We start from the raw sequence: 25,387 nt of genomic DNA, 5'->3' as shown, positions 1-25,387 counted from the left end.
GGAGTAAATCTGGTTAATGTTTGACAAAAGAAGTTTTGCTTGGTACACAGATAGAGCTGCTGTGTTGTTCCCACTTTTGATTTGATTGCGTTTAAATAACATTTACAGTCCCACACAGATTTTTCACATAAATATAACATGTTTGTGTTAATTTTCGAGTCCATTGGCACTTAGCACTTCACAAGGAAGGGAAACAGTTTAAATACCGGTGGAATGCTCTATGGAGGTCTGGAGAAGAAAGAGAAGTGTTGGGTAAAGCAGCTGTAGCTGGGTGAGGACGAATGGCCATCTTCAACTAGACACAATGCCAAGTTGTACCAAAGACGTATATCACAAGCTGGCATGAGTGAAAGTGTAAGGACGTACAGAGTGTAGCTGAGAGACATTAGATTTCCAGCGGTTTCTATCCCGTTGCACATCATCCTGATCTTAGAACTAAAACACAACATATTTCTTTGCAAAATGCCCAAAATATGGCTACAGACTTTAAGAATTTGATAATGTAAAAGAGATGAGCTGGGTTGTTGCTGGTTCTTAGTGCGTTTGTGGCACCAGAAATTGTAAGGATTCTGTAATGGAATGTGAAGGAGGTGGAGATACGAGAAGGATCTGTAGCAAAGCCTTTCAATTCTCCAACTACTTATCACACAGTCCCTATACACAAATACACACTGAATTCAATCTGTGACAAATACAGAATAAAAAAAGTGAAACTGACATGAACTCGAAATGACCTGTTCTCCTTTCTACTGTGACCTTGGCAGGAGAGTGAGGCCTGCAGATAATAATAAGTGAAGAGTATGCCAATTTGTAGTATTGTATTACAAATCACTTGACACAACTACCATGCAGGTGTATTCTCTGGTCCATATTTCAATGTGTGAATTATGTTATATGTAATTGAAACAAGACCTTGGCAGTGATGACTGGTGATGTTACAGACCCAGATGAATAAACTGATTGATTAGGTTCCATGGAGAATCTACAATTCTTGCCACCAAGACGGTTTAGAAGCCAGCCTTCTGTAGTGCATACAAGCATCACTGTCCACTGAAAGATATATATAATCAACAGTGCAATATGGGACAAGAGAAATATTCCAACTCTTCGATAAATTAATGTAAGAGAGATATTTTGTAGTCACACTGGCAGATAATGGGGACAGTTTAACATCCTGTACTCATGTTGAAGTAACAGCAAGTATCCTCAAAAAAGCTTAGTTTCCAAGTTCCATACACAGCACTTCAGAATAAAGCAAATGCTTGCTTTATTTCATTAACTCTGCTTATCAGATTTTTCTCCAATGCGCCACTGCGCAGAATTCACAGTAGTAATGAACAACCACTTAATCTGGCAATTTCACTACTCCTTTCAGAAAAACTTCATCTCCTCATTGCTTCTGACACAATGGCCTCTGCAAACACAGTGTCATAAGTTCTCTTCTCAGCAGATGTAGTACAGTTGATGTCCAGTGCTTCCTCTATGTACATACTGTCTAAGAGCACCATATGAGTAATTAATACCGATAGTGCCGCACTGATATACAGTGATCTCAGAGTTGTTTTCCCAATAACATTTTAGTCCTCTGGTCTCCTAGAGGCCATTGCTATTTCTGTGGCAAAGTGGTGGTTTTGTGATTTCCACCACAGCTGATCGGGACTTGTTCAGAAACTTTGGGGCCCGGCGTAGCAGCCTCTGTGCCTCAGTGAAAGCTTCGGTTAGTTCTTTTTTCCATTGAATAAACTCTGGATCACTCTGAGAGAAAAACATATACATAAAATTGTATAAATCAATACAGATCTAAAGGCATAGATAAAACAATGTAGCTTATAGTTTGTAGGATATAATTGGAAAACAATCCACTATGCACACAAAGTTTACAATAATAACAAGAAATATGCAAGCCACATCCATAATATATGCATATTGAGTGCATGTATACATAAATTGCCATTTAAGTGAAACACTAAACAATGAAATTGGTCTACAGAGGAATAGTAATTTCGACCAAATTACTAAATGTTAACAAAAACAGAAGGGCACATTATTATCTGCATAGGTATATTAAAGGAAAAGGACACAGGACATTGACAAGGATATTATTTATATCCAACCTGTAATTTAATATACTGTTGTTTTTTATTAAAGTATGTAATACTTCTGCCATGGGAGATGAAATTAGTTTGGAATACAAACTCTATCAGTGACAACACCAGTGGTTTTCTATCATACCCATAGGTGTTTGAAAAGAGGAACAGTGTGTTTTAAGGTGGAAGAGAAGAAGGGAAATGAGCAAATAAAGTGAAAAGAGGGGAAACCGAAGGGATGGAAAGGAAATAAGGATTGAGAAGGGTATAAAAACAGTTACAAAATGTGGTATAGTCTGGTAAATATAAGGAGGTTGTTATTCATTTAATTGAATAAATATTCAGTAAAATGCAGTATTAGAAAATAAATCATTGCTGTATTTCATAACCGTAGTGGAGTGAGATGGTAAATCATTCAATATCTACTTGAAATTACATTCCGGGATGTGAACTGGGTCATGGTCATATGTAGATAACAAGTGTGAAATCCTTTTGAAATCAGAAGAAAATGTAAAGGAAATTATGCCAGTAGCAGGTACTGAAATATGAAACACTTTGGTTTCTATTCACATAGGCATTTTGGAGTATGTAAAGTAGTAATTCTGTAGTAAATGACTGGCCTATGTCAATAAACTTGGAATGAGAAAGCAAAGTTCTGGAAAGAACCACTATCTATTTCAGCCACTGTGGGTGAAGTGGTTAAACCAAGATTTTGGGAGAGAGTTGCTGCCCAGAATGATTTGTCCAGCCACATAGGTGGCCTCACACAATGTTTTTATTGCAGAAATCTGTGCCTAAGGCAAGGGATTTCTTAAATTATGTCGACCTGTGCGTGCTTGCGCTCTGTTTTTACAGTTTAGGTACAGGGCCCTTCCAATTGCTGTTTACACGATGTTGTGGGACCCTGCAAATTCTGGGCATACTCGGTGCTATTCCAGGACACTTCTGGATGAAACCGAGAAACATTTGTTGTCTTTTGCACAAATTGCACTAAACCCAGAGTTAGTTACATTGCGACTCTAAATCACCTTCTGAGCCTAACAAACTGATTACATGCCCTTAGGATTTGCAAAAGCAAATCCTCCACTGTGATTGTGGTGGTTGTATCCAAATTCCTTTATACAGCCTGGATCATTAGGCACAATTTGTTAGGCAAATCCCAAAGATTTTAGGTGTTCTGGGACCATTAATGTAGCTTTTTAGGATTTTCTTTCACATGTATTAATGTTTTATTTCTGCTTTTTTGGGAATTGTTGGATTTTACAAATTTATCTCAATCAAATTGTATCACCTTTCCATGATGTATCTTTGATGTTTGTTTTTATTTCTTGACGATGAAATTTGATTTTCAGCCTGACTCTTATCCTGGTCATTGACTTTGTGTTACTTGAGATCTTTTATTGGTGAGAGAGTGCCATGATAACGCCTGCCACCGGAGTGCTTCCCTGTTCCCTGAAGCCTCGGTCCAAGCAAAGGGTTTGCTGCTGCGTGATGCAGCAACTGGGGAACTACATCACCCACATCACCCTACATGCCTCATCAGCTTCTTGGGATTATCCCTACTTGATGGCTGCAGAGACCCATCACGTGGGGGACTCTTTTCCTGGTCATTGACTTTGTGATTATTGAGATCCTTTATAAGCGAGAGAGTGCCACGATAACGCCTGCCACAGGAATGCTTCCCTGTTCCCTGGTGCCTCGGTCCAAGTAGGGGGTGTGCCGCTGTGTGGTGCAGCCGCTGGGGCACTGCATCGTCCACATCCCCCTACCTGCCTCATCAGCGGCTTGGGATTATCCCTATCTAAGGCCTGCAGAGACCTGCTGCATCAGGGACTCTTTTCCTGGTCATTGACTTTATGTTTCTTGAGATCCTTTATAAGTGACAGAGTGCCACAATAACGCCTGCCACTGGAGTGCTTCCCTGTTTCCTCATGGCTCGGTCCAAGCATGGCGTGTGCTGGTGCGTGTGCAGCTGCTAGGGCAATATATCACCCACAACCCACTTTGGATTAGCCCTACTTACGGGCTGACAAGACCCTCTGCGAGGGGCACGCACAGGCCGCACTCGGGCAAGGCCCGGGCCAAGGGCGGGCCTGTCTGCACCCATCAGGAAGAGGCAGGGCAAGGCCCCCTCTCTTGGCTGGTTGGGACTCAACTTTTTCTGATCTTCCTTACTAAATGAGCACAGCAATTATTCAGAGGTTGTTGTATACCTTTTCTCTTGAGCTGCTGACATTATATTTATCTTGCCCTGACGTTGGTGTAGTGGTGGACCTTTAAATTGACTGCTATTTGCAATAGAGTCACTTTGCCTCTGCTTGCAGTTCAGTTTGCTTCTCCGCGTTGTTCCTAATTGTTTCTTGTGCTCACCATTTTCAGAAGAGGACACTTTTTGACTACGCTTTTCAGTTATCACATGTATTAGCCCATGGGGAAAAGGAAGCACCTGGGTTCTACGGTGGTTAAGTCTCCTACTAAACCCCGTCTGTCCATTATGACTATATTATGGGTGCAAAGGGGGTGATAGAGAAGCAGATCCTTAGTGAGGACTAAACATTAACCACTTGCTTGGCGGAAATTCACGTGCTTGCAAATCCGAGTGAAGTGTCATCAACTGCTACTCAATGCAGCTCTCACTGTGGGGTGAATCCGGTTGTACTCAACAGAGATGAGAGTACCTCTAATTCTAGCTCACTGTGCACCCAAAAATACAGAGTAGCCTCACTAGTGATTCCACTTTGGATCTACAGCTAGGACTGTATGGGCTAAAAAGAAATCAAACACACAGAAGCATGCAGCTTTAACCAAGTCACCAGAGTCCATAAGAAAAATGTGCCTATATTAACCCTTGACCATACTTCTTTGGTGTCATTGGTACAAGAAATAGTCTTACCAATAGACTACAACTAATTGAAAGTACCGTACTAACCTGTGTAGAGTTGCTGGGAAAGGTACACTTGTATCCTGGAAGCTGATCCCCACCGGGGGTCAACACTATGCTAGCCTTCAACCCTGTCTGTGACATCTGCATTACCCATTGCTACAATGAGCAACACTCCATCGACTAGTCCCTTGGCTAGCCCAGCCCCTCAGTTTCAACAGGCTCCTGCCCTGAAAGTCAGAAAGTCTGCAACCCTCCATCGCCAATTTTTATAAAGGACCAGCTTCTATTAATACCATCAATAAATCAGACTCTTTGGATCTCCCCCCAGCAGCAACACCATATACAGGTATTTTGGCAAATGTTCCTGTTCTCTCTACGCCATCCCAAGAATCCTTGGATTAATTGAGAAAGAGATCTGTTAATTGGCTAAATACTAGAGTGAGGCTAGGGGGAGCACTTTTCACACATATTAAAATGGTAAGAAGAGTAAAATGGATTGGTAGGGGTCATAAAATATTACAGGGAGACTACATGGTGCTAATTTTTAAAACCCCAGAATTGGTTAAAACTATATTAGGTAGATCTAGTTCACCATCTTTGAATCCACACCAAATAGCTGTTTTATCTCTTGGGTTCTTACACCAACCCCCCTATCAACTCCCTATGCAATTCCAGCTGCTGATTAAATCTGTACACTCTAACTCCGCGCAATCCTGTCCTTTGTCGTTGCCATTCCAACGTTTAACAGGTATGTTGACCTTTCTTCTCTCAGTGCAGTAGACTGACAATTGATTGAAATAGAGACAATCTCTGCGAAAGTTTATCTAAAACTTTTATTTATAGTACGAGTCCATTGACTGATAGCCATTTATTAAATCTTCAGACAAATTCCAAGTTGACTCCTTTGGCCAGTGTAGTGACCCTCCTTAGGCAATTCCTATTGCATGTGCCACCACTGTCCTGTTTTGGAATGTAGCTGGGCTACGTAGTATGCATTAACTTGACAGAGTGGTTAGATTTTGTGTCTTGGGGCCCGATGTAGGAGCCCTAATACCGGTCGGAAACGGCCGATTTCCACCGTTTCCAACCGGTATTAGGGTTTTCTAATGTAGGAGCATGCTTTACAGAATCGGTATTTTACTGAATCTGTATTTACAGATTCGGTAAAATTACCGAATCGGTAAATACAGACTCGGTAAAAATACCGATTCTGTAAAAGCACATGTAGGTAGCACATCTTTGAGTGCTGCAGGCCTTTCAGATTCGGTATTTTACCACCAAATCCAATTGGGTGGTAAAATACTGAATCCAGGTGTGCATGCACATCTGTGCATGCACACCTGTGCAATGTGACACACAGACATGCCCTTAGGGCATGTCTGTGTGCCACATGGCACACAAGTCCGGAATTGGGGTGCCAGAGGGTGTCAAAGTGACACCCCCTGCACCCTTGCAAAAATCGGAATTTACCGAATAGGTGAATACCGATTTGGTATTCACCATTGATTCCTATGGGCTTCAAGGCCCATAGGAATCAATGGGGGATACCGATTCTGTATTTACCGAATCGGTAAATACCGAATCTTACAGATTCGGTATTTACCGATTCTGAAATACCTACATGTGTCCCCTTCTATTTTACCACTTCTTAAATACCGAATCGGTAAAATTGTGTATTTTAAAAGTGGTAAAATAGAATTACCTACATCTAGCCCTTGGTGTTTAATTGTATATCTACAAAAAAAACATGGACCATCGATCCAATTAACCTTAATGGTTGTAAAACATTTCACACTCTAGCTGTTCCTTCGAGATGTGGTAGGCCTAATGGTGACTTGTGCACCTATGTTTCAAATAAGTTGTTTTCTTCAAATTTTTTTTTTTTAATTTAATTGCCAACATTGCTGGTATTTATACATTTTTATACTAATGCCTGTGACCTGGATATACTATCTGTTTTAAGTCAACTTGACAATGACCTTCCTATGGGGCGGGGGGCATTTTTAACCTTTAACTGTGCCCATTGCAAGCTAACAAGGTCTGTGGCCTGGTTACTCCCATGAATGATGACATTACCAATTTTCTACATACAGAATATGGAGAGCTACTCAATGAATTTCTTGTTAAATATGGACTGGGTTTCTGTGATCACCTGGTAGATGTAACCTGCACATTTAATGGGAGAGGGGGGGATAGAGTTATTGACTACTTGCTGTTTCCAAATCACTATTCTGCCTTGGTAACCAAATTTGCTTTACGCGATCTTGCTATGAGTGATTATTAGTATAGAGTTGGAAATTAACCTAATTAGCAAGGGGGCTAACCACTATGCCTCACCAGTTGAGAACATTGAAATCTCTTGTTTAAATGGCTATAGTCTATGTTGGTCTGTGGTAGATCCTAATACATTTTTAGAACAACTGATTAATAAACAAAACAGAGCTTTTGATATTTGTTTAGATGAGAGAGCAGCAGCAACTAAAGTCCGAGAAGCATTTAATTTGATTACCAAAGGCATTAAAGAAGGGCTAACCTCCGATCAGAAAAATGTAGTTGCGAAGACTAAAGGTTGGTTCAATTCTGCTAGCTCCTGGACTCACAAAATTCAAAATTAGCCATAGACAAGCAATCTAGCAATACCATAGAAGTCCAGAACTGTAGACATGCTTACAGGCTTGCCCTAAAACTCAGAAAGAAAGGTCTGAAAGAGGAAGCGTGGGAAAATCTCCATGAGGTTTGTCGTAATAATGACAACATGGTCTTTTGGCATGTTATCAACTCCCCTGTTCTAAGAGAAGGTGTCAGACCCCGAATTGAGATTGCTATTACAGAGGAAGATTGGTTAGCTCACTACTCTAAGGTATACTCTAATATAACAGAGAGAGTTAGCGACTCCTTTCCATCTGTGTCCATGGCTGATCACCCAATGACCACACCTTCTCATAATCAGACTGATCTTAGTTTTACCATTGAAGAAGTCACATTGGCTCTAAAGATGAGTTAAGGAGGAAAAGTTCCGGGCCCAGATGTTATCCCGATGGACCTCTTTAGAGCTAATATCGATCTTTGGGGTCCGCTTCTGACTCTCGTCTTTAGATCCTGTCATAGTGCTATTTTTTTTTAACTCCTGGTCTGAGTCTCATATTGTGCGTATCCACAAGAAAGGTGATAGTGTTTGTCCTGTCCAATACAGACCCATTTCCCTACTTGACTCTCTAGTTAAAGTGGTTGGCTGCATGTTTTTATGCAGAATACAGGATTGGGCTGACTCTAATAACATAATATTGGACCTACAATATGGATTCCGACCAGGAATTGGGACTATGGAGCAGGCTATTAACTTGAATTTACTGATAAGAAAATATGTGCACATTAAACATGGCAATTTGTTTATGGTATTTGTCGACTTGTCTTCTGCTTTTAATTGCGTAGTGCACAAAAAAGCTTTGGACCATCATGCTTACTATGGGTGTGGACACTACCATAGTTAACTTTCTTAGATATTTATATTTTACTAGTAAAGCCAGGGTATGTTATGGCCTTAAAGGTGAATGCACTCAGCGGTTCAGCATAGAGAGAGGAGTCCGACAAGGGTGTGTACTTGCCCCTTACTTGTTTAAACTGTACATCAACAGGCTGGGTTGTACTACAGTAAGTAAATGTTTAGATCTTCCCCAGATGAGATGGTGCTTATGCCTCGTACTCGGTTGGTCCTAAGGCATCTACTCAATGAATTTGTTCATTATATGCAGAATTTGAGGTTGCAAACCAATATAAGTAAAATCTTTGTCTTGAATGTGGATAAATGAGTAGAAAAATATTGTAACATCCAAATTGAGAATACCACCATAACTCACACATCATATTTTTCTTAATTAGGGATTTTATTTGACCGGGAGGGGAACTGGAGAGACGGAGTGAATTACAGAAGACTCCAATTTGTTAAATCGATCCCAGCCTTGCTCAACTTCTCTAGTAAACTGAGCATGAAACACCCAAAAGAGATGATGACCATATATAACTCCAAACGTCGACCAATTGCAATGTATGGTTCTGAACTGTAGGGATATGCAAACATTGACTATGTGCAGCTGACAGAAAACGCCTATTAAAGAAATCTCCTTTCCCTTCCAAAAAGTTGTTCTACCATCGTCTGTCGCTCGAAATTGGGAGCCCCAAAATTAGTAGATCTGATAAAGGTTCAGCCAGTTTTGCTTTGGCACAAAATTTAGCCATCCGACCATACGGAGCTCAATCGAGCCATCGCAAGGGATTGCCTTGGATCAGAGCGTGTTTCCAAAATTCCCTGGTTGAAGTATGTCAACCAATTCCTGACAGATGTGGGTCATCCTAAATATTTCGATCATCTGCAAACCCTGATCAATATCCCTAGGAAATGTTAAAGTTGGAATATTTAGCACTGCTTGAGGAACTGAGCTTGTCGACTGAAATGCTTGACCATCTGCATTTAAAAAACAGATGATTTTGACTACATTTGATATACAACCCTATCTATCAAATGTACACAGTACCCAACACAGAGTTGTACTGACACGCTTTAGGTTGGATATTTTCCATTATGTAACCAGTTTTCCTAACACTAACAATTGGTCATGATTTTTATGGGCAATTATTACTCGGAGGCAGCTGTTATCGTTGGAGTAGAACACTGTTGGTTCTTTCCAATTTGTATTTGCATTTGTATTTTGTTTTTTAACAGTTTTACTGACCTTTTATTTTGCATACTGTATATTTCTTTTATAGAGTATTCTTTTATGATTCTTCCTGTGATATCACATAAAGCTTATTTGAATTGAATTTAATCTGTCAATAAACTTTTGACTTACTCTATGGTTGTAACCAGGTATACCTCTGAGATGAACATCCAGGACCATTGAAAGCTACAACTGGAGTTGGCAGTTGGTTGCTATGTTTGAGAGCCCTTATACTTGAAAGCTGCTGCATTCAGATGATTAAGGGATTTTACATGAGTCTGCTTCTCTGTGGTAGATTTGCAGAGAAACTGCAAGTAATTCAATCATCAGTGGACTAGAGGCAGTTTTGTTGTGCAAAAATGGTTCAATATGATCCTCCAATGGAATAACCGTTAAAGTATTTCTCTAAGTGCATTGTATCACTGGAGAACTCCCCTGAAGATGTCAGAAAGATTGGTAAATGGAAAACTGCTTATAGTGCTGTAAAATAAATTCAAACATAGGGCCAGATGTATCAAAGAGTTTTGGCCATTCTGTGTCTATGGGGAAATGTGTTGATACATATGGCCCCAAGAGCCTTATTTTGATTTGGGAATTAGCTGAAAATTCAGACTGCCAAACATGGTTTTAGTAGCAACCTGTGGACATGTCTTTTATTACGTGATACATCAAGTGCAAAATGTCATCAATTGAGCAAGAGCTTGCACAAGTTGTATCCACACTTCTGGATCATAAACTAAATTTGTGGCACCCAGATTTGTTCCAGTCAGTGGTTTGAAGTTTCATTTTGACAATGCCTTATGCTAGAAGTACACAACTCCAGGTACCAAAATTGAAACCGTCTTCTAGGTTAGCCCCAATGGAGATTTTATTTCTAATTGTGCTCAATGTCCCTCATACCAAATTGTCGAACGACGTGACTCTGTTCATGCATTATTAAAATAAGGACTTCAGAAGTTCTCTTACGGGTGATTCTTACCTCACACTGGAGTACAAACTGTTTCCCTCCTTTGATTCGCAACAAAATACACTTCTTGTCTTTTATTTGTGTTTCTTCCACTGACACAATCTGTTCCATGGTCAAAAGGTTTTGCTGCATCATGAAAATAGATAAAAAAAATATGCAAACATTTGCTTTAAGAGAATCATAAAAGATGCATCTACGCATTTAACAAAGAAAACTGAGGATATCTTTGGCTATGTAGGTATGGGTGGGGTAGAAATACAACTACGGGTGTTAAGTCTAACAATAAAACCACACTGTTAAACTGAGATGTCACTCTGTATGATTTTATTTGTATGAAAATGATTTTTTGAAAATCACACATGATCCTGCTTACCTGAAAACAGGTATTTATTTACATTTGACAATTAGTACTGAATTGCGATCACCATATAGTCAAGCAAACTAGATGACCAAATTAACGAGAGAGAACTGTCCAGTACTGAATTGTTAGATATTCTTTACCAATACACAATGAATATTGATTAGAGTGTAGTGTACAGGATGGGTGGAGTGCCCTAAAGTATTCTATGTTTTGGAGAATGTACTGAATTTAGTTAGCTGGCATCAGTGGGCTATGGGGATATACTAATGGCATACTGTGGGCTATACTATTGTCAAGAGAGTACCACAGTAAAAGAAAATGTTTCTGATGTATGTTACCTACGTCAAAGATCAAAACCCAAAGTCGAAAAGATATGTTCAGTTTCACTTGAATTACTTATACTGCTGACTTTAATATAAGTATTTCCATTTTGGTTTCAGTTCCAAAACTATGTTCTATTGAAGCTCACGAAGGATGAAATTGAATAGAAATCAGATAATTGCAGTACACTTAGTTAAACTGTGAATCAAATAAATATCTAGGATGATAAAACATTGGTAGTGTGTTTCAGAGCACCATAAACGACAATAGAAATCCATAATTAAAAAAACATTTATGGAATGGTATTTTCTGTGCATTTGATCCCAGTATTTATTAGGCAATCTTTTTTTGCCAACAGGTAATGATTCAGTATTTATGAGCACTTAATGTGAAAAAAATGCTTCATCAAAATCATATCTGGAATACATTATTATCACTCTTTACGTTTACCTCAATGTTCTTAGGCATCTTTGAAGTGAACCATGTTATTTAATAGGGACAGCCCTTTTATGATATCAAGTTTTTTTTAATACTTATTTAATGGAGGTTGGCCAGATTTGGTATTACCAAGTTATTCAATAACATTCTAATGTAGAACCTCTGAAATCACAAAGGGCCTATTTTTCTTTAGTCCCTCTGGGCCAGGTTTAAATAAACTAAGAATTAAGACTAGAAGGCATGTCTTACACTTCAATTTTGTGTGGGCTCAAACAATTTCACTGATTCACAAAATTGATGTGAGAAAATGATAATTTGAAACCATTTTTGGCATGCATATTTGTTCCACAACAGTATGTGTCCAGAGTTTACTCAATATTGTATCTTTTCTTGAAGATTTAGGAAAATATTTACATTCGCACAATATCTTTTGAGTTATCTGTTTCTCTTCATGGAAAATATTTTCCCATTATAGATCTCTCTTTCTACACCCAGCCCTGTGAAATATGGTTAACTGATGCATATTTCTCCACATTCAACACCACTTAGCACAGCAAAATTTTGGTTTAAAGCTCAAAGTGCAGATAAGTGTGGGATAAATATTTTTTAATACCTACACATTTATGGCAGTTTCACCTTCCCCCCCCCCCAATTATTTAACTCTTCTCTGCCACTCCATGGGAAAAGCCTACTTGAATAGATTTATACATCAATATGTATACATATAGATCTTCCACATACATGTAGATGGTTTACACTTCTGGAAACAGTGCATGGGGTTTCTATTTGACCAGTAGATGGCATAAATGTTTACATGCATTAGGTCAAGTGATGGGTCAATGGTTTTCATGAAATTATGCACCTATATTTGATGTGGTTTCACTGAAGAGTCATTTTGCTTTATTAGAGCAAGTCATTGGCAATTGAGTGAAAGTGGACCTAATTGTTCAATATGGTGATATAGCAGTTGTATCTTGTCTGTCAAGTGTGTTAGTAAATAATATGTAAGATTTCTTCAAAAGCGACTGTAACAAATTTAATTTTTAAGTTACAAATTACATACACAATGACATCTCAAAATCTTCATGACAATGCTACTATCACACAGCATTTTGAGGTGACTGCTGTACTTCAACCTTACCGATTTATGTTTTTTTTTAGAAATATGCCAGGACTCCTAAATGAAAAATAATATAATCATAAACTACGCTGTTTTTTTTCAATTGCAAAAGAGTGACTGTTTCTAGTACACATTTTAATGTGGGATTACTACCAAAACATAATGAGACAAAAAAACAACAAATGCATTGCAATTAATTTCATAGTATTACATTCATGATGGGAATAAAATTGTTTAAGCAAGCTAACTGATTCACATTAGTTAAAAGGTATATACCAAACAGGGCTGCCTGCGCCTTCTGTATTTTCAATTCACACCACAATTCAACTAAATGCAGTGTGTGAAAGCTTCATAACCATCTAACCAATGGCTTTATGTCTTCATTTTCTTTTTTAAAAACTGAATGTGTGAACAATTACTGTTGTACACACATATTTGCTGTCAAATACACATGCAGCCACAGAATAAAATATGATTCAGTGCTAAAGGAATAGGATGGCACATTTGGATTAGAAAAGTAGTAAGTGTTAGAAATAGCAATTAGAAGTTTGTAATTCTTTTTTTTATAATTTATTTTGCACCACCGCTTTAAAATTGTTGGTGCACAATGTAACCTAATTTTTAATATAATATGAAATGCTAACAATATTCTCACTTGTTACCACACTATGCATCCACAAGCAGCCTGACAGAAACAGATTATTTAGGACCTAAGGGCACAGTGGATAAGGAGCACAAATTATTTTTATGTACACATTTGTAAATGACAACCTTTATGTGAACCACATTCATATTTGGATTACAGTGTATACATTAAAAATGCCACAGACCATAGTCAAGTTATATACTAAACATTGATGGAGAAATACTAATAAAGAGAAAGAAGTGTGGGAAAGAGAAAGAGATAGAGAGCGAGAAAGAGAAAGAGAAAGACTGACAGACTGTCTACAATACACAAGTAATTGTATATAATGGTCCCATAATGTCATTGAGGAATTTTGTAACACAACATGAAATTGGAACACCAGATGAGTTCTAAATCCCATGACAACCTCAACATTGCATTTTTATGCTATATGTTACATATTTTGGCATCGTATAAAATAAAAAATGTATTTTCGATCAGAAACATACTTAGTGAAAATAGTTGATTTAAAACTGTAGCATACTGTTTACTAGTTTTTCAAGTGGAGTAAAAACCAAAGATTTACTTTATAAAATGCTCTTATCACATACAGTAACAAAAACAGTGGGAAAAGAGATTAATGTGGGGAGAGGCTATGACGGAGAAACACGCCTCCATGTAGCAGTAGGTGGCCACGCCCCCCCGGCGGCAATAGCAGCGTTTCTCAACGGCTCTGGCGTTTTCAGCAGCGTTTGCAGCTGTAGTAGCAGAGGATAACGCGGACCAGCCAAACCTTCCGTGACATGAAAGGCAGAAGACTTCAGGCACTCCAGATGCTTCAGATGCAGATTCTTTGATCCAGGAAATGTTTGGCAAAACAGCAGGAGCGAAACATCATTGAAAGCTGCAGCTGTACTTGGAATCCGCGGCCCGGGGCTACATGTGGTGCCTGCTTGGCCCGATTTTGAACTTTCGAAATAATCTATTGTGCCAGCTAGCAGGTGGTGTGAGGAAGTATACTATGGCCAGAAAGAAAGAGAGGTGAGAGGTGAGGAGGTTGGGAAGGCAAGGAGTTGAGGCACTGAGGAGAAGTAGTGAAAGCGAACTATAAGGGAGTAAGCAGCGGTGATAACCTATTTTAGGAAGGGGAGAAACCCTGGTTTAAGTTGAGCATGGTAATTCATCATTTGCATTGCACTGCAGGACCCAATAATGGAGAGACATAATAAGCAAAACAACCCAGTCTCTAAAGTCGATACAGCGGCTGGCCTTAAGCCAAAGACCCGCCAGGCATTGGCACAGGCAAAACATTATCTTCTGAGCAGGAAGAGCAGGACCTGCGGGGAACCAACCACCCTGACCATAACTCCAGCTTTGAGAGCTCAGAAGATGAACCAACAGATGAGCTCACCGGAACTAGCCAGGGAGGTAGAATCTCCCCTACGGCACTTACAATAGGAACCAGTGAGACAGGCAAATCAAAAGTGGATAACCCCGCAACTGTCGAAAGTAGTCAAGAGGAAGGAAAGAGTCTTAAAGAGTTTCCCCTCTTTATGAAAAAGCTACTGCATTCAGTTTCTCCCCAGCCCAACTCATCACAGACGTTGGTAACTGATCTTGCCAGTCCTTGCCAGCCCCCACTTGATCTTAGTTCATCTTCTTCGCCTGCCACCTCCTCCACCTCTTTAGCACCTCCTCATGCTCAAAACTCGCCTGCTTTAACCATCGTGTTACAAGAATTGAATGTGGATTCTGTGAATCCTGCCCCCTCGCCCGTTGTAGACTCTGCGCTGCAGTTATTCTCTCAGCCTGTTCTGAACTGGTCAGCACAGTGTACCCCCAACCCGTTACAGGACAGTGCATGTCCTTAAAGAAGACCCCTCACTCACCAACCTGGTTGGTGACATGCTTCATCATCGGGGTCCCACCCCATAGGCCGAGTGCCCATAGGGTGTGCTGCGACACCTGACGACAGTCAGATTCATGGCACCCACAAAAGTAGAAGGGGGGTGCAGAGGTGGTTAGTGTGTTTGTACACCTCTTCTGGGGGGTGGGCTGAGAGGGTAGGCGAGGTGTAGCGGGGTAAAAGAGAATAGTAGTAAAAAGAGCAGGGGCATTGGAGCAAAAGCTTTTAAGAAAATGGGAATTTCTAAGTGTTTCAATTGCGGTATGTTTTTCTTGATTTTCATTCATTTTAAACTAGGACAAAAATGATTAATATGTGTTGCACTATTTCTATTAATGTTAATGAGATATTAATCAAATCTAAATATGGAGCTTTAATAAGGTGGCTATTATCCTGTACGCCACAGGTACTATTTTTTCAGGAAACCCATTGAAAACCAATTTTCCTAAATTATATCTTCCCAGGATTTTCTCGCACGTGTTTTTTGCCTCTGCTGGGCTGGCCAAAAGAGGGGTTGCTATGTATTTTTACTGTAGTCTTCCATGGGAATTTGGTCAAATTTGGAGAGATCCCCTTGGGAGATGCCCCTGGGTTGAGGTCAAATTTAATGGGGTGATCTTAAATGTTATAAACTATTACGACCTGATAGTTGATGATACCATAGCCCTACTTAAGATAACTGAGCTACTTAGAGGGGCCCCGGGAAACATTATTTTGGGTGGGGATTTCAATTTTATTCAAGATCTGAAAAAAAGACACCTCAAATGAAAATAAAAAAGAACTGAAACCCCAAACAAAGAAAGTCTTGGAAGCCCAGGAACATCTACTGGTGGATCAATGGCGTAAATCTAACCCGACCGTTGCGAAATTTACCTGTTACTCTAATCAATTCCACACGGCCTCTCAGATTGATTTGTTTCCTATATCGCGATCTTTTAAGGTTTTAGACACCACTATAAGGGCCAACCCATTTTCAGATCATTCTCTAATTAGAGTTTGAGATTGAAGGGGGAGCTAAGACTCCATCCAGGTGGCAGATGGATTGTCTACTCCACCAAGATCTTAAAGAGTGGATATTAGAGTTTTTTAATTTAAATGAAAATACAGCAGAAATGTTTTCAGTTTGGGGCGGGTTCAAAGCAGCCATTAGAGGTCAGATGATTGCGCGCTCAGCAGCTCAGATGATAGAATGGTGGGACAAGATTAACCAACTCCAACAGGCTGTAAACAATGCTATAAACTTGAGAGATACTCTACCTCAGGGGAGGGGAGATGCTGCCTCACAGCTAGAAAGGGCGAAGGCAGCCATAAAATAATTTTTTTTAATTGAAGAAATCAATAGCTCCAAAACTTTCCAACAACAAGTGTACGAGGAGAGTCAAATGGTGGGTAAAATGCTAGCAGGACAAACAAAAACTAAACTGGAGAAAGTCTTAATATTAGAGATTATTTACCCAAAAACCCAAAATATCATTAAAGATTGAGATGATATAGCTCAAGTATTTATGGAACACTACTCACAGCTATAATCTACAAAATAGGAGGTAGGGGAAGACCTTATTCATAAATATTTTGATGAAGTTAAACTTCCTGTCTTACCCGGCCCATTAGCTGATCAACTTGAGAGCGATATTTTGGCCACAGAAATTTCAGACATAGTGAAATCAATAGCTGGGGCGAAAGCATGTGGAGCAGATGGGCTCCCAAATGAATTTTATAAAATCTTTTCTAAAGAATTGACTCATTTTTTTGCGAAATTATTTAATGCTGATAGATCGGGAGGCATTGTTCCTCCAAGTTTCAAGGAGTCTATCATTGTTAGTTGTTAAAAAGGAATAACCATAAGAACGTAAACTCATATAGACCAATTAGCCTCCTCAATGCTGAATTCAAGATTCTAATGAAAATATGGGCCCAACGTTTTACCCCGCTTGCCCAGGCTTTAATCCACCCTGACCAGTCTGGTTTTGTGGCAGGGAGGTCCATAGCGTCATCCACTGGGTTTTTAATCCAGGCCCTTGAATTTGTTACTAACAATAAAATTCCATCTCTACTTTCAATGGTCGATGCCGAAAAGGCATTCAACCTGGTATACTGGGATGCACTATTCCTCGGTATGCAAAAAGGTTGTTTTCCGGCCCAGATAATCAATATGCTGAATAACATTAATCAAGGTGCTCAAGCCAGGGTGGTAGTTAATGCCAATACGATAGGGACAATTTATATTAATCAAGGTACCAGACAAGGTTGCCCAATGTCCCCTATCCTGTTTAATTTTTTTATCGAGCTGCTAGCAATAAGAATTCGTGGAAATCCCGAAATTAAAACACCAATAGAAGGAATGGCGAAAATAAAATTATTCACTGATTATATAATTTTATATCTGTGACCCGACAAATTAAATCTCGACCAAGCTCTATATAAATTTAGTCAATTTGAACTGATTGGTGGATATAAAATTAACCAAAACAAAACTGAGGTTTTTGTATTGAATGTTGTTATGTAATTTTTTACCCTTAAATCTTATATCCCAAGCCCTAAAAACGGAACTGATTAGATATTTGGGTATTTATGTCTCCAATCAGTTTGAACAACTATTTAGTTTGATTTATTTAACAATGCATAATAAAATAAAAATGTTGCTTGATAGATGGCTTCTTTTACCATTAACTTTGAATGGCCGCGCAGCACTTATTAAAATGTCAATACTTCCCCTATTGGTTTTTCGTTTTCTAAATGTACCACTAAAGATCAATTCCCATTTCTTTAGAGAGATTGAGTACATGATCAGGGATTTTGTTTGGAATAAGAAAGTTGCTAGGGTTAAATTGCCTATATTACAGTTGGGAACCGCTCAAGGGATATTTAACACTACTGAATATTCGTACCTATTATATGGCAGTGATAATGGATCTCTCAGCACGTTTATTGGATCCCAATGGGCTGCTCGATATGTTTTTTTATGACATAATGATACAAAAGGCAGGTTTGCATGTCCCGATTTTTTTTAAAAAACAGCTAAATTACCCAAAAAGACCAGATACAAGATTATCTGAGATTTCTCTGATAGAGTACAGTCTTTTTTTAAACAGGTAGGGTTTGGTGCTTTTCATTATTTAAAATTAGAGGAGTTCAAGATCTTTGGGCTTTAAACACATTCTAGTAAGCTCACAAAATGGAGAGATTCTGGTCTTGGTGATTTGGGTTCTTTTCTTATCTCTCGGAAACTCATCACCTGGCAAGAGGTCTTAGATAGATCTGATAATCAATTAAACATTGTTTCTTTGGAATATCTGCAGATTATAAACTTGATAAATAAATATAATCTTTCCGCATGTGAGACACCACCACCTTTGGCTAATGCCCTTTATAAAGCAAAATTAAAAGGAGTGGGTAATTGGTACACCCCACTGAGAAAGGGTGAAGAGTCTCCTTTGGTCGAAGAAATTCAGGCTAAAATAACTCAGGAAACTAATTGTTTCTTCTCGAAGCAGGAACGGGAGCAGATTGCCCAGTTAGGAGGCAAGGCCCTTAGAGCAGCCAATTTTAAAAGGATGTATTTTTTATCCCGTTGGCTGGTCTATTTCACTACAAAAGCTCTAAAAATATGCTTCCCAGGAGTAGAAAACAAATGATTTTGATGTCAGCTTCGAGATGGGGGGGATTCGCTTCATATTTATTTTACATGCCCAAAACTCGAAATATTTGGCACAAGATTTTCTCTTCAATAAGTCAGGCCATCGATAAGACGCTTGATCCCGAAGCAGAGGTCGCTCTTTTTGGCATTTCTATAAAAATAACTGATTTGTCTAGTGTGGAAGAAACCTACAGGGCCATCTGCTCTTTAGTTGCCCGCTCCCTAATCCTTCAAAATGGGAGATCAGAGGAGATACCATCTTACTCAAAATGGGTGAATAAAATGAGAAGACCAGAAAAGTTTGAAGAGGCTTACGCCTAAAGAGTTGGGGCAATGAAAAAGTTTACCACAAATTGGAAATTCTTTGGTAGCGATCAATTCATGACCGCCATTTATCACTTTAGCACTTGACACTTTATTTATATAAGAAGTGTAGGACAGGCACGTTAGCACTTCTGTGCGGCAGGGTTCTTGCCCAAGGAGAATGTCCACAAATCTAGAAAATACATCTTTAATAGGTGGGCAAAGTTAAACGATAACAATTACAACACAAGGGTGTCTATAATTGCCATATTAAAGCACTTTGCACTACCAGCATTTTACTGAAACTGTGACTGCAGAAACAATTGCACTCAGAACTTTCTTGTTATTTATTTCCTGGTTTGTATCAAAACTAATATTAATTATTTTTGCCTAAATGTTATTAACCACAGGAGTTTACTAGATTTTGCTTGATGTTTTTACAACTGTTTGATTCCTGATCACCGATGATTGAATAGTGTTTTAATGCCCATTTGTTCTGCTCAATAAAAAATGTAATAAAAAAAACTGTGGGAAACCCAATATACCCTTGAGGGCTTGGGCAAAGAAACTAATAATAAGTAATGGTGCCTGCAAGTGGTTTCATTAATTGATCTTACTCAAGTTTAAATTGCAACTGGTGATTTAAGTGTTGAGCTCAAATGTGTAGCTCAATTTAGAATAAATCCAATCATCAATGAGATTATTTAATTATTCAGCTTTTAGCTTTCGAAGAACATGGGTATATCTTTTTTTCCAAACAAATACAAATTTTTTGTAATCATGCACATCTCTGTAACAGGTGCTAAATGGGAGGTGTTCTCCTTATTCCAAATGTCTGATAGTTAAATGTACCAATACGCTGTCTTGTCGGCTGCCATGAAAGTGTATTTGTGAAATACAACTCACCCGAGATTCTCCCTCGCCCCTCCATTCCAGTCGGTTTGGAAAAAGGTAAAAATAACGACGTTGCCACTGAGTCAGGAAAGGGTTTCCCAATTTAAGCATATATCCATGCATGATGCAGTCCTTCCCGAAGGCATAATCTGAATGGAAATAAACACTGAATATGAAAGAATAATAGAAAAAAGCAGACTTTGAAATGCCATTTGTTAATTCGGAAAAATAAAGTTACCTGTTGAAGCATATCAAACAGCTCCAAAATATTTAACACAAAATTTGTGCAACAGTTTCCGAAACTTGGAATACATTGAAAAGTGTTGGTATGCTACTGCTGTATGTAGATGGCAATATGTAATGTACACACGCATATGCGAATTATGGTGCAGGAAGGAAAGAAAGAAGGTAATTTCAACAAATGCCTGAGTCTTTCAGAGTTCCATAACCATATAAATAAATTTGATCCTGTAAAAAAAAATATATTGAGTAGTTACATTACATACATATTTTTGCTGATTTAGAGTATTCCAGATTTTGTAGGCAAACATAAGTAGGATCTCCCTACTTGGATATTTCTCTTGGTGGAAGAAAGTTGCATTGATAATGGGGGTGTCAGAATGATTTTAATCAACTTGCTTTTCTTTCAAGGGAAACATTTAACTAGTTTGTATCATATTAGCATGCTTAAACCACTCCCCAATGTTTATAGTTTAAAAGTATATTACAACTGCCAGGAAGACAATATTCATACATTTTCTTTGGAAGCCAGTTAAAATTGAGTTGTTTATCATAAACCAGACTCAATAGAGCTGACTAAGAGGACAGGGTAAGACAGAGAGAAGAGGAGCTCATGAATCGATCAAGGAAGGAGGCAGAAAAAACGGCATGTCTACAAGTATGTTGAGACGAGAAGTATCAGAGATTGTCATGTGTTCCATACAGGGCCTATTGTAGTTTTCCCTATGTTAGGCTACCTGTGCTCAACACAGGCCGCTTTAGCTTTGCACACACACATTATTGCAGAAACATGTTTGCTTTTGTGCCACATTATACTTTCACACAGAACCTGCAGTTGTTTTTTTATTCTGTTCTTTCCTGGGATTTAGTCTGAACAGCAGACAAGGTCAAACAACAATGTCCCTGTATATTTTGTTCTGGTCAGACACTCGCACCTAGACACAACACAGAAAGGCAGCTGTTGTTTATGAGCATGTGAACCTTGTTTTATAGGTATGCACAGCAATGTAACACAGAGAAAGTAATATTTCCTGGGAGAAGATCAGAGCTGTAGCTGAGATGTAGAACATTCACCTGTGTACGCTAAGTTATGGGGTCCGCTGCAAAACCTAGAGATTTTGCTGCATGATCAGTTTACTTCTGTAAAAGGGGAGGGGTTAGGCTATTCTGCCTTATAATATGGCAGGGCTTTTCATAATATATGGCTTATTGACAATGCTGATGGTATTTTTGATAGGTAGTCTGTTTGTGGCACGTATACTACATTTCAGAACTTGATAGTTTAGGTAAACATTTTAAACTTCCTTTGTGTCTCTTTCATATCTCATGAGTGTGTGAGCGAAAGGGAGTGTACTGTACCCACGATCCCTGAGAGGGTCAGGAGTGTTGTGTTCTGGGGTGTATATTCATGTGTCTCTCTGGTTATGAGTAGGAGGGCAAGTGAGACCTTATAGCTACTCGGACTCAGTCATGGTACAGAGGTGGTATGGCACCTCAGTACCTAACTACTGAGGGTCTATGGTCCCAAGCATAGTTCTGTTTGTGAGTATAATCCCTGCAACAAGATTCCCTTTGCAATTAGGAAATTGCAAGAAGGAAACTGAAGCAAAGAATGAGTATATTAAAATAAGAAAATAAATGTGAATAAAGAGTATCTGTTTTATGAATGGATGAATGTGTGGGAGTAAGTGAATAGAGGATGTGGGCAAAGGCTGGATGGATGAAAGAAAGTTGTAACTTTTATGTAGGAGAGAAGAATTGCACTGCAGATGTAATTTTGTGCACTTATTGTTTATAAGGGAGTCGTGCAACACTGATCCCATGTTATATTTGTACAGCAAGGAAGTAAACATGCATGACTGATGATCATGCTGTGCCTGTTCTGTTTGCAAGGGAAATTGCACCCTGGCACCCATATGGTGTTTGTAATGAGATCTTTTTGAGCCCAATCAAAATGACCCCCGTATATACCATCAGGTCTGTTGTCATAATGCCTATACTCATGTCAAATGTAAAATAACTCCTTTCAAAACACACACATATAGAGTTCAGGGTTGACACTAGTTAATGGTCTCTATTGAATAGGCAGAAACATGGCATATCTGTTTACCCTGTTTGCACAGCTAATTCCTGAGACTGGGCTTTAGAATGCCAATTCTGAAAATTATACTTTGAAAAGTACATGATTTTATAAGGAACTGTCTCACTACCATAATATGGCTGATGAGGGGGAGCAATTACTCAAAAAATGCTTGGAATGACTTATGTCCAGCTCAATGCTATCATACAATTTCTAAAAAGTATGGCATCAATTTGTAAATCAGTTTGAGAACATGTGCATTCGACACCAACTACATTTGTGCACTAATAGAAGGTGTGCATTTCCACCTCAGAGCCCTCAAACATGGTAAAGAAATGCTATATTTTGCATCAGGGCAAATCATCAATCAACCTGGAACACATTTATGCAAAATTTCTTAACGTTTTCATTCTAATCTAGATCCCTTTTTGTTCTCTTTCCTTTGCACAATGAATACAACTTTGTGAATGTTTTTGTTTTATTCCTTTTTTTAATAAACTTTAGTTTGTGCTGAATTAAAGTATTCTAATATGACTATATGATGTATTACTAATACCAAATGTGCTTCATCATTTTGTTAAACTAACTTATTTGAGCAAACTTAGGGTAACGTAACGGCTAAAATATGGACACCACAGCATTACAGAAATACAGTTCAATCTGAGTCAACCAACCCTGTTAAATAAATTGTGTTAAATCATATTAATCTGTTATCATCTGTAAAAGAATCTCAAGATTAAACATTTTTGACACTGTGGTGTGGTGCCCTGATACTGTAATGCCTCATTTGTATCACAGTTGACGAGTCAGGTGCCTATACATTAAAGTATCATAATAGAAGTATGTTAAAGAAAATATTTGGCTTGGGCATCAATGGTAACATTTGAAACATAATTGTTGTTCCATGAATAGCAGCAGTGTATTAAGTTTAATGTAACAATGACTACTGTGATAGAAAAAGTTAGAAGAGGACATACGTTACATAAAGTAGCTTGTATAAAGCATTGTACACCTTAACGAGATCAGAAGAAATACCATTTTTTTAACATTTTGCAGAATGTACGATTATGTGAATTATTACTCTCAATGATTATTTGTGTTCAACAACTTTTGAAAGAACAAGTGTGTAGAAGAATTTCCTAACGAGGAATTCAACTGCATTTCACACCAATTTCTTCACTCCACACTCATCTTTGTGGCTTATGATTTTGTTATCAACCAGAGCCTCAGAAGGGTAAGGTGATAAAAACACCTAAAAGGAGGATGTCCCAGGTATAATGTTGGGGATTTCTTGCTTGTGGGTCAACCTTAGATCGCAAAGTGAGCCAAAATACGATGATGGATTTAACACAGATCTGTGACAGGAGGTGAATGTCTAATAAAGTTTCAGCACTCCATCCATTATCTTCTTGTGTTTGCTTTGTTTGCCCTAAGTTGGCAGGGAATGCCCTGACCTGGGTCCCTTGCCACTGGATTCAAGCTAGCCTGGCTGATATGGTGTGTTACCCCAAAACCTGTCCCAGGATCCTTGTTTCCAGTTCAGGGAAGACCTGGCTTGGCAGTTTGGGATGGACTGTTCCCATGAGGCACAGGGTCAAGACTGAATTGCATATAGCTGGGTCTGAACTGAGGTGGCAAAGTGAGCAAAAGAACGATGATGGATTCAACCCAGATCTGTGACTAGGGGTGTGTGTCTTGAAACGTTTCAGTGCTCCATCCATCATTTCCTGTGTAAGTCTACTACTGCACCTGGTAGTAACTTTACACTTTTTGACTGTTCACCATTTCTGAGTGTAAAATATTCCCATGTGTAGTCTTATGTGTTTCCATCCCCAAGTGGAGCCTCCTGAACCAAGATTTACAAATGTAAAATTACTACTCACAACTTTTTACATGTAGGAGGAGACCTCGGCCACGTTGGCGGAGGTTTCCCTATGAAAGCAGAGGAACATTTTAAAATGTTTATCAAACTGTGAAAACAATTAATACAAATATTGTAATGTTAAATATTCATGTAAAATAATGTAAAATATTTAAAAACTATAACTAATAAAATAAAATGTTACCAAACATTAACTTAAGTGAGCATTAATTAATTAAACTAAATTGATTTAATATTTCTTAAAGAAGAACTCTAAAAAAATCCTACCTTCAGTTTTTATTTTTATTTAAAATGTGTTACAGCTAGCAACCTAGGTGTGTGTTCCCTTAAACCTTTTGCCTTTACACCTCCTGTTTTATGAATTTGTTTTTGTTGAATTTAGGACTCTGTGCAATTTACCAGTGCTGAAACGCATGTGCTCTATACTTTAAACATAGTGAAATTAGCGAGCACCCTATTGGCACATTTTATTTGCTTGTAAGTCTCTAGTAAAGTGGCACTACATGTATCCAGGGTCAGTAAATTAAATACTATTGGTGGGCCTTTAACACTCATTGTGACGCCAACTAAAGTGGCACATTAAAACATGTATCAGGCCTTCCATTGCAGTTTGCAGAGCAGTTTAAAACTGCCAATTAAATCTGGAAAATTAAACCTTTTGTCATGCCTAAATCTTGCTTCTTAAACAAAGAAAAACCAAAGGAAATGATGGACGCAGCGTTGACAATACAAGCACTCACCCCCAGTTAACTGATCTGGGTTTAATCCATCACCGTTCTTTAGCCCACTCTGCCACCCCAGTTCAGACATGGCCATATGCAAATCAGTCTGACCCTGTGCCTCATGGGAACAGTCCAGCCCGAACTGCCAAGCCATGCCTTCCCTGGACCGGAAACAAGCTACAGAGGCCCGGTTTCTGGCATTTCA

The 25,387-nt window shown here is 38.7% G+C and overlaps 1 protein-coding gene across 2 annotated transcripts in view; it reads right to left on the bottom strand.

The window, feature by feature from the left end:
- Positions 1-247: 247 nt before the first annotated feature.
- GRK3 (G protein-coupled receptor kinase 3) overlaps positions 248-25,387 on the bottom strand; it is a 1,062,914-nt gene continuing 1,037,774 nt past the window's right edge. The window contains exons 19-22 of one of the 2 annotated variants that reach the window (XM_086943135.1): positions 20,271-20,407; positions 12,915-12,950; positions 10,666-10,779; positions 248-1,755 (exon numbers count right to left, since the gene is read on the bottom strand). In XM_086943135.1, coding sequence (XP_086799261.1) covers positions 1,594-1,755; positions 10,666-10,779; positions 12,915-12,950; positions 20,271-20,407 — 449 coding nt within the window. In that variant the 3' untranslated portion in view covers positions 248-1,593. The remainder of the gene's footprint in view (positions 1,756-10,665; positions 10,780-12,914; positions 12,951-20,270; positions 20,408-25,387) is intronic. The other variant, XM_086943134.1, reaches the window with a different exon arrangement.

Source organism: Lissotriton vulgaris, chromosome 11, assembly GCF_964263255.1.
Source record: "Lissotriton vulgaris chromosome 11, aLisVul1.2, whole genome shotgun sequence".
NCBI classification, from domain to species: Eukaryota; Metazoa; Chordata; class Amphibia; order Caudata; family Salamandridae; genus Lissotriton; species Lissotriton vulgaris.
Note: the sequence above shows the minus strand (reverse complement) of the source record. Positions and strands in the feature narration are given on the sequence as shown.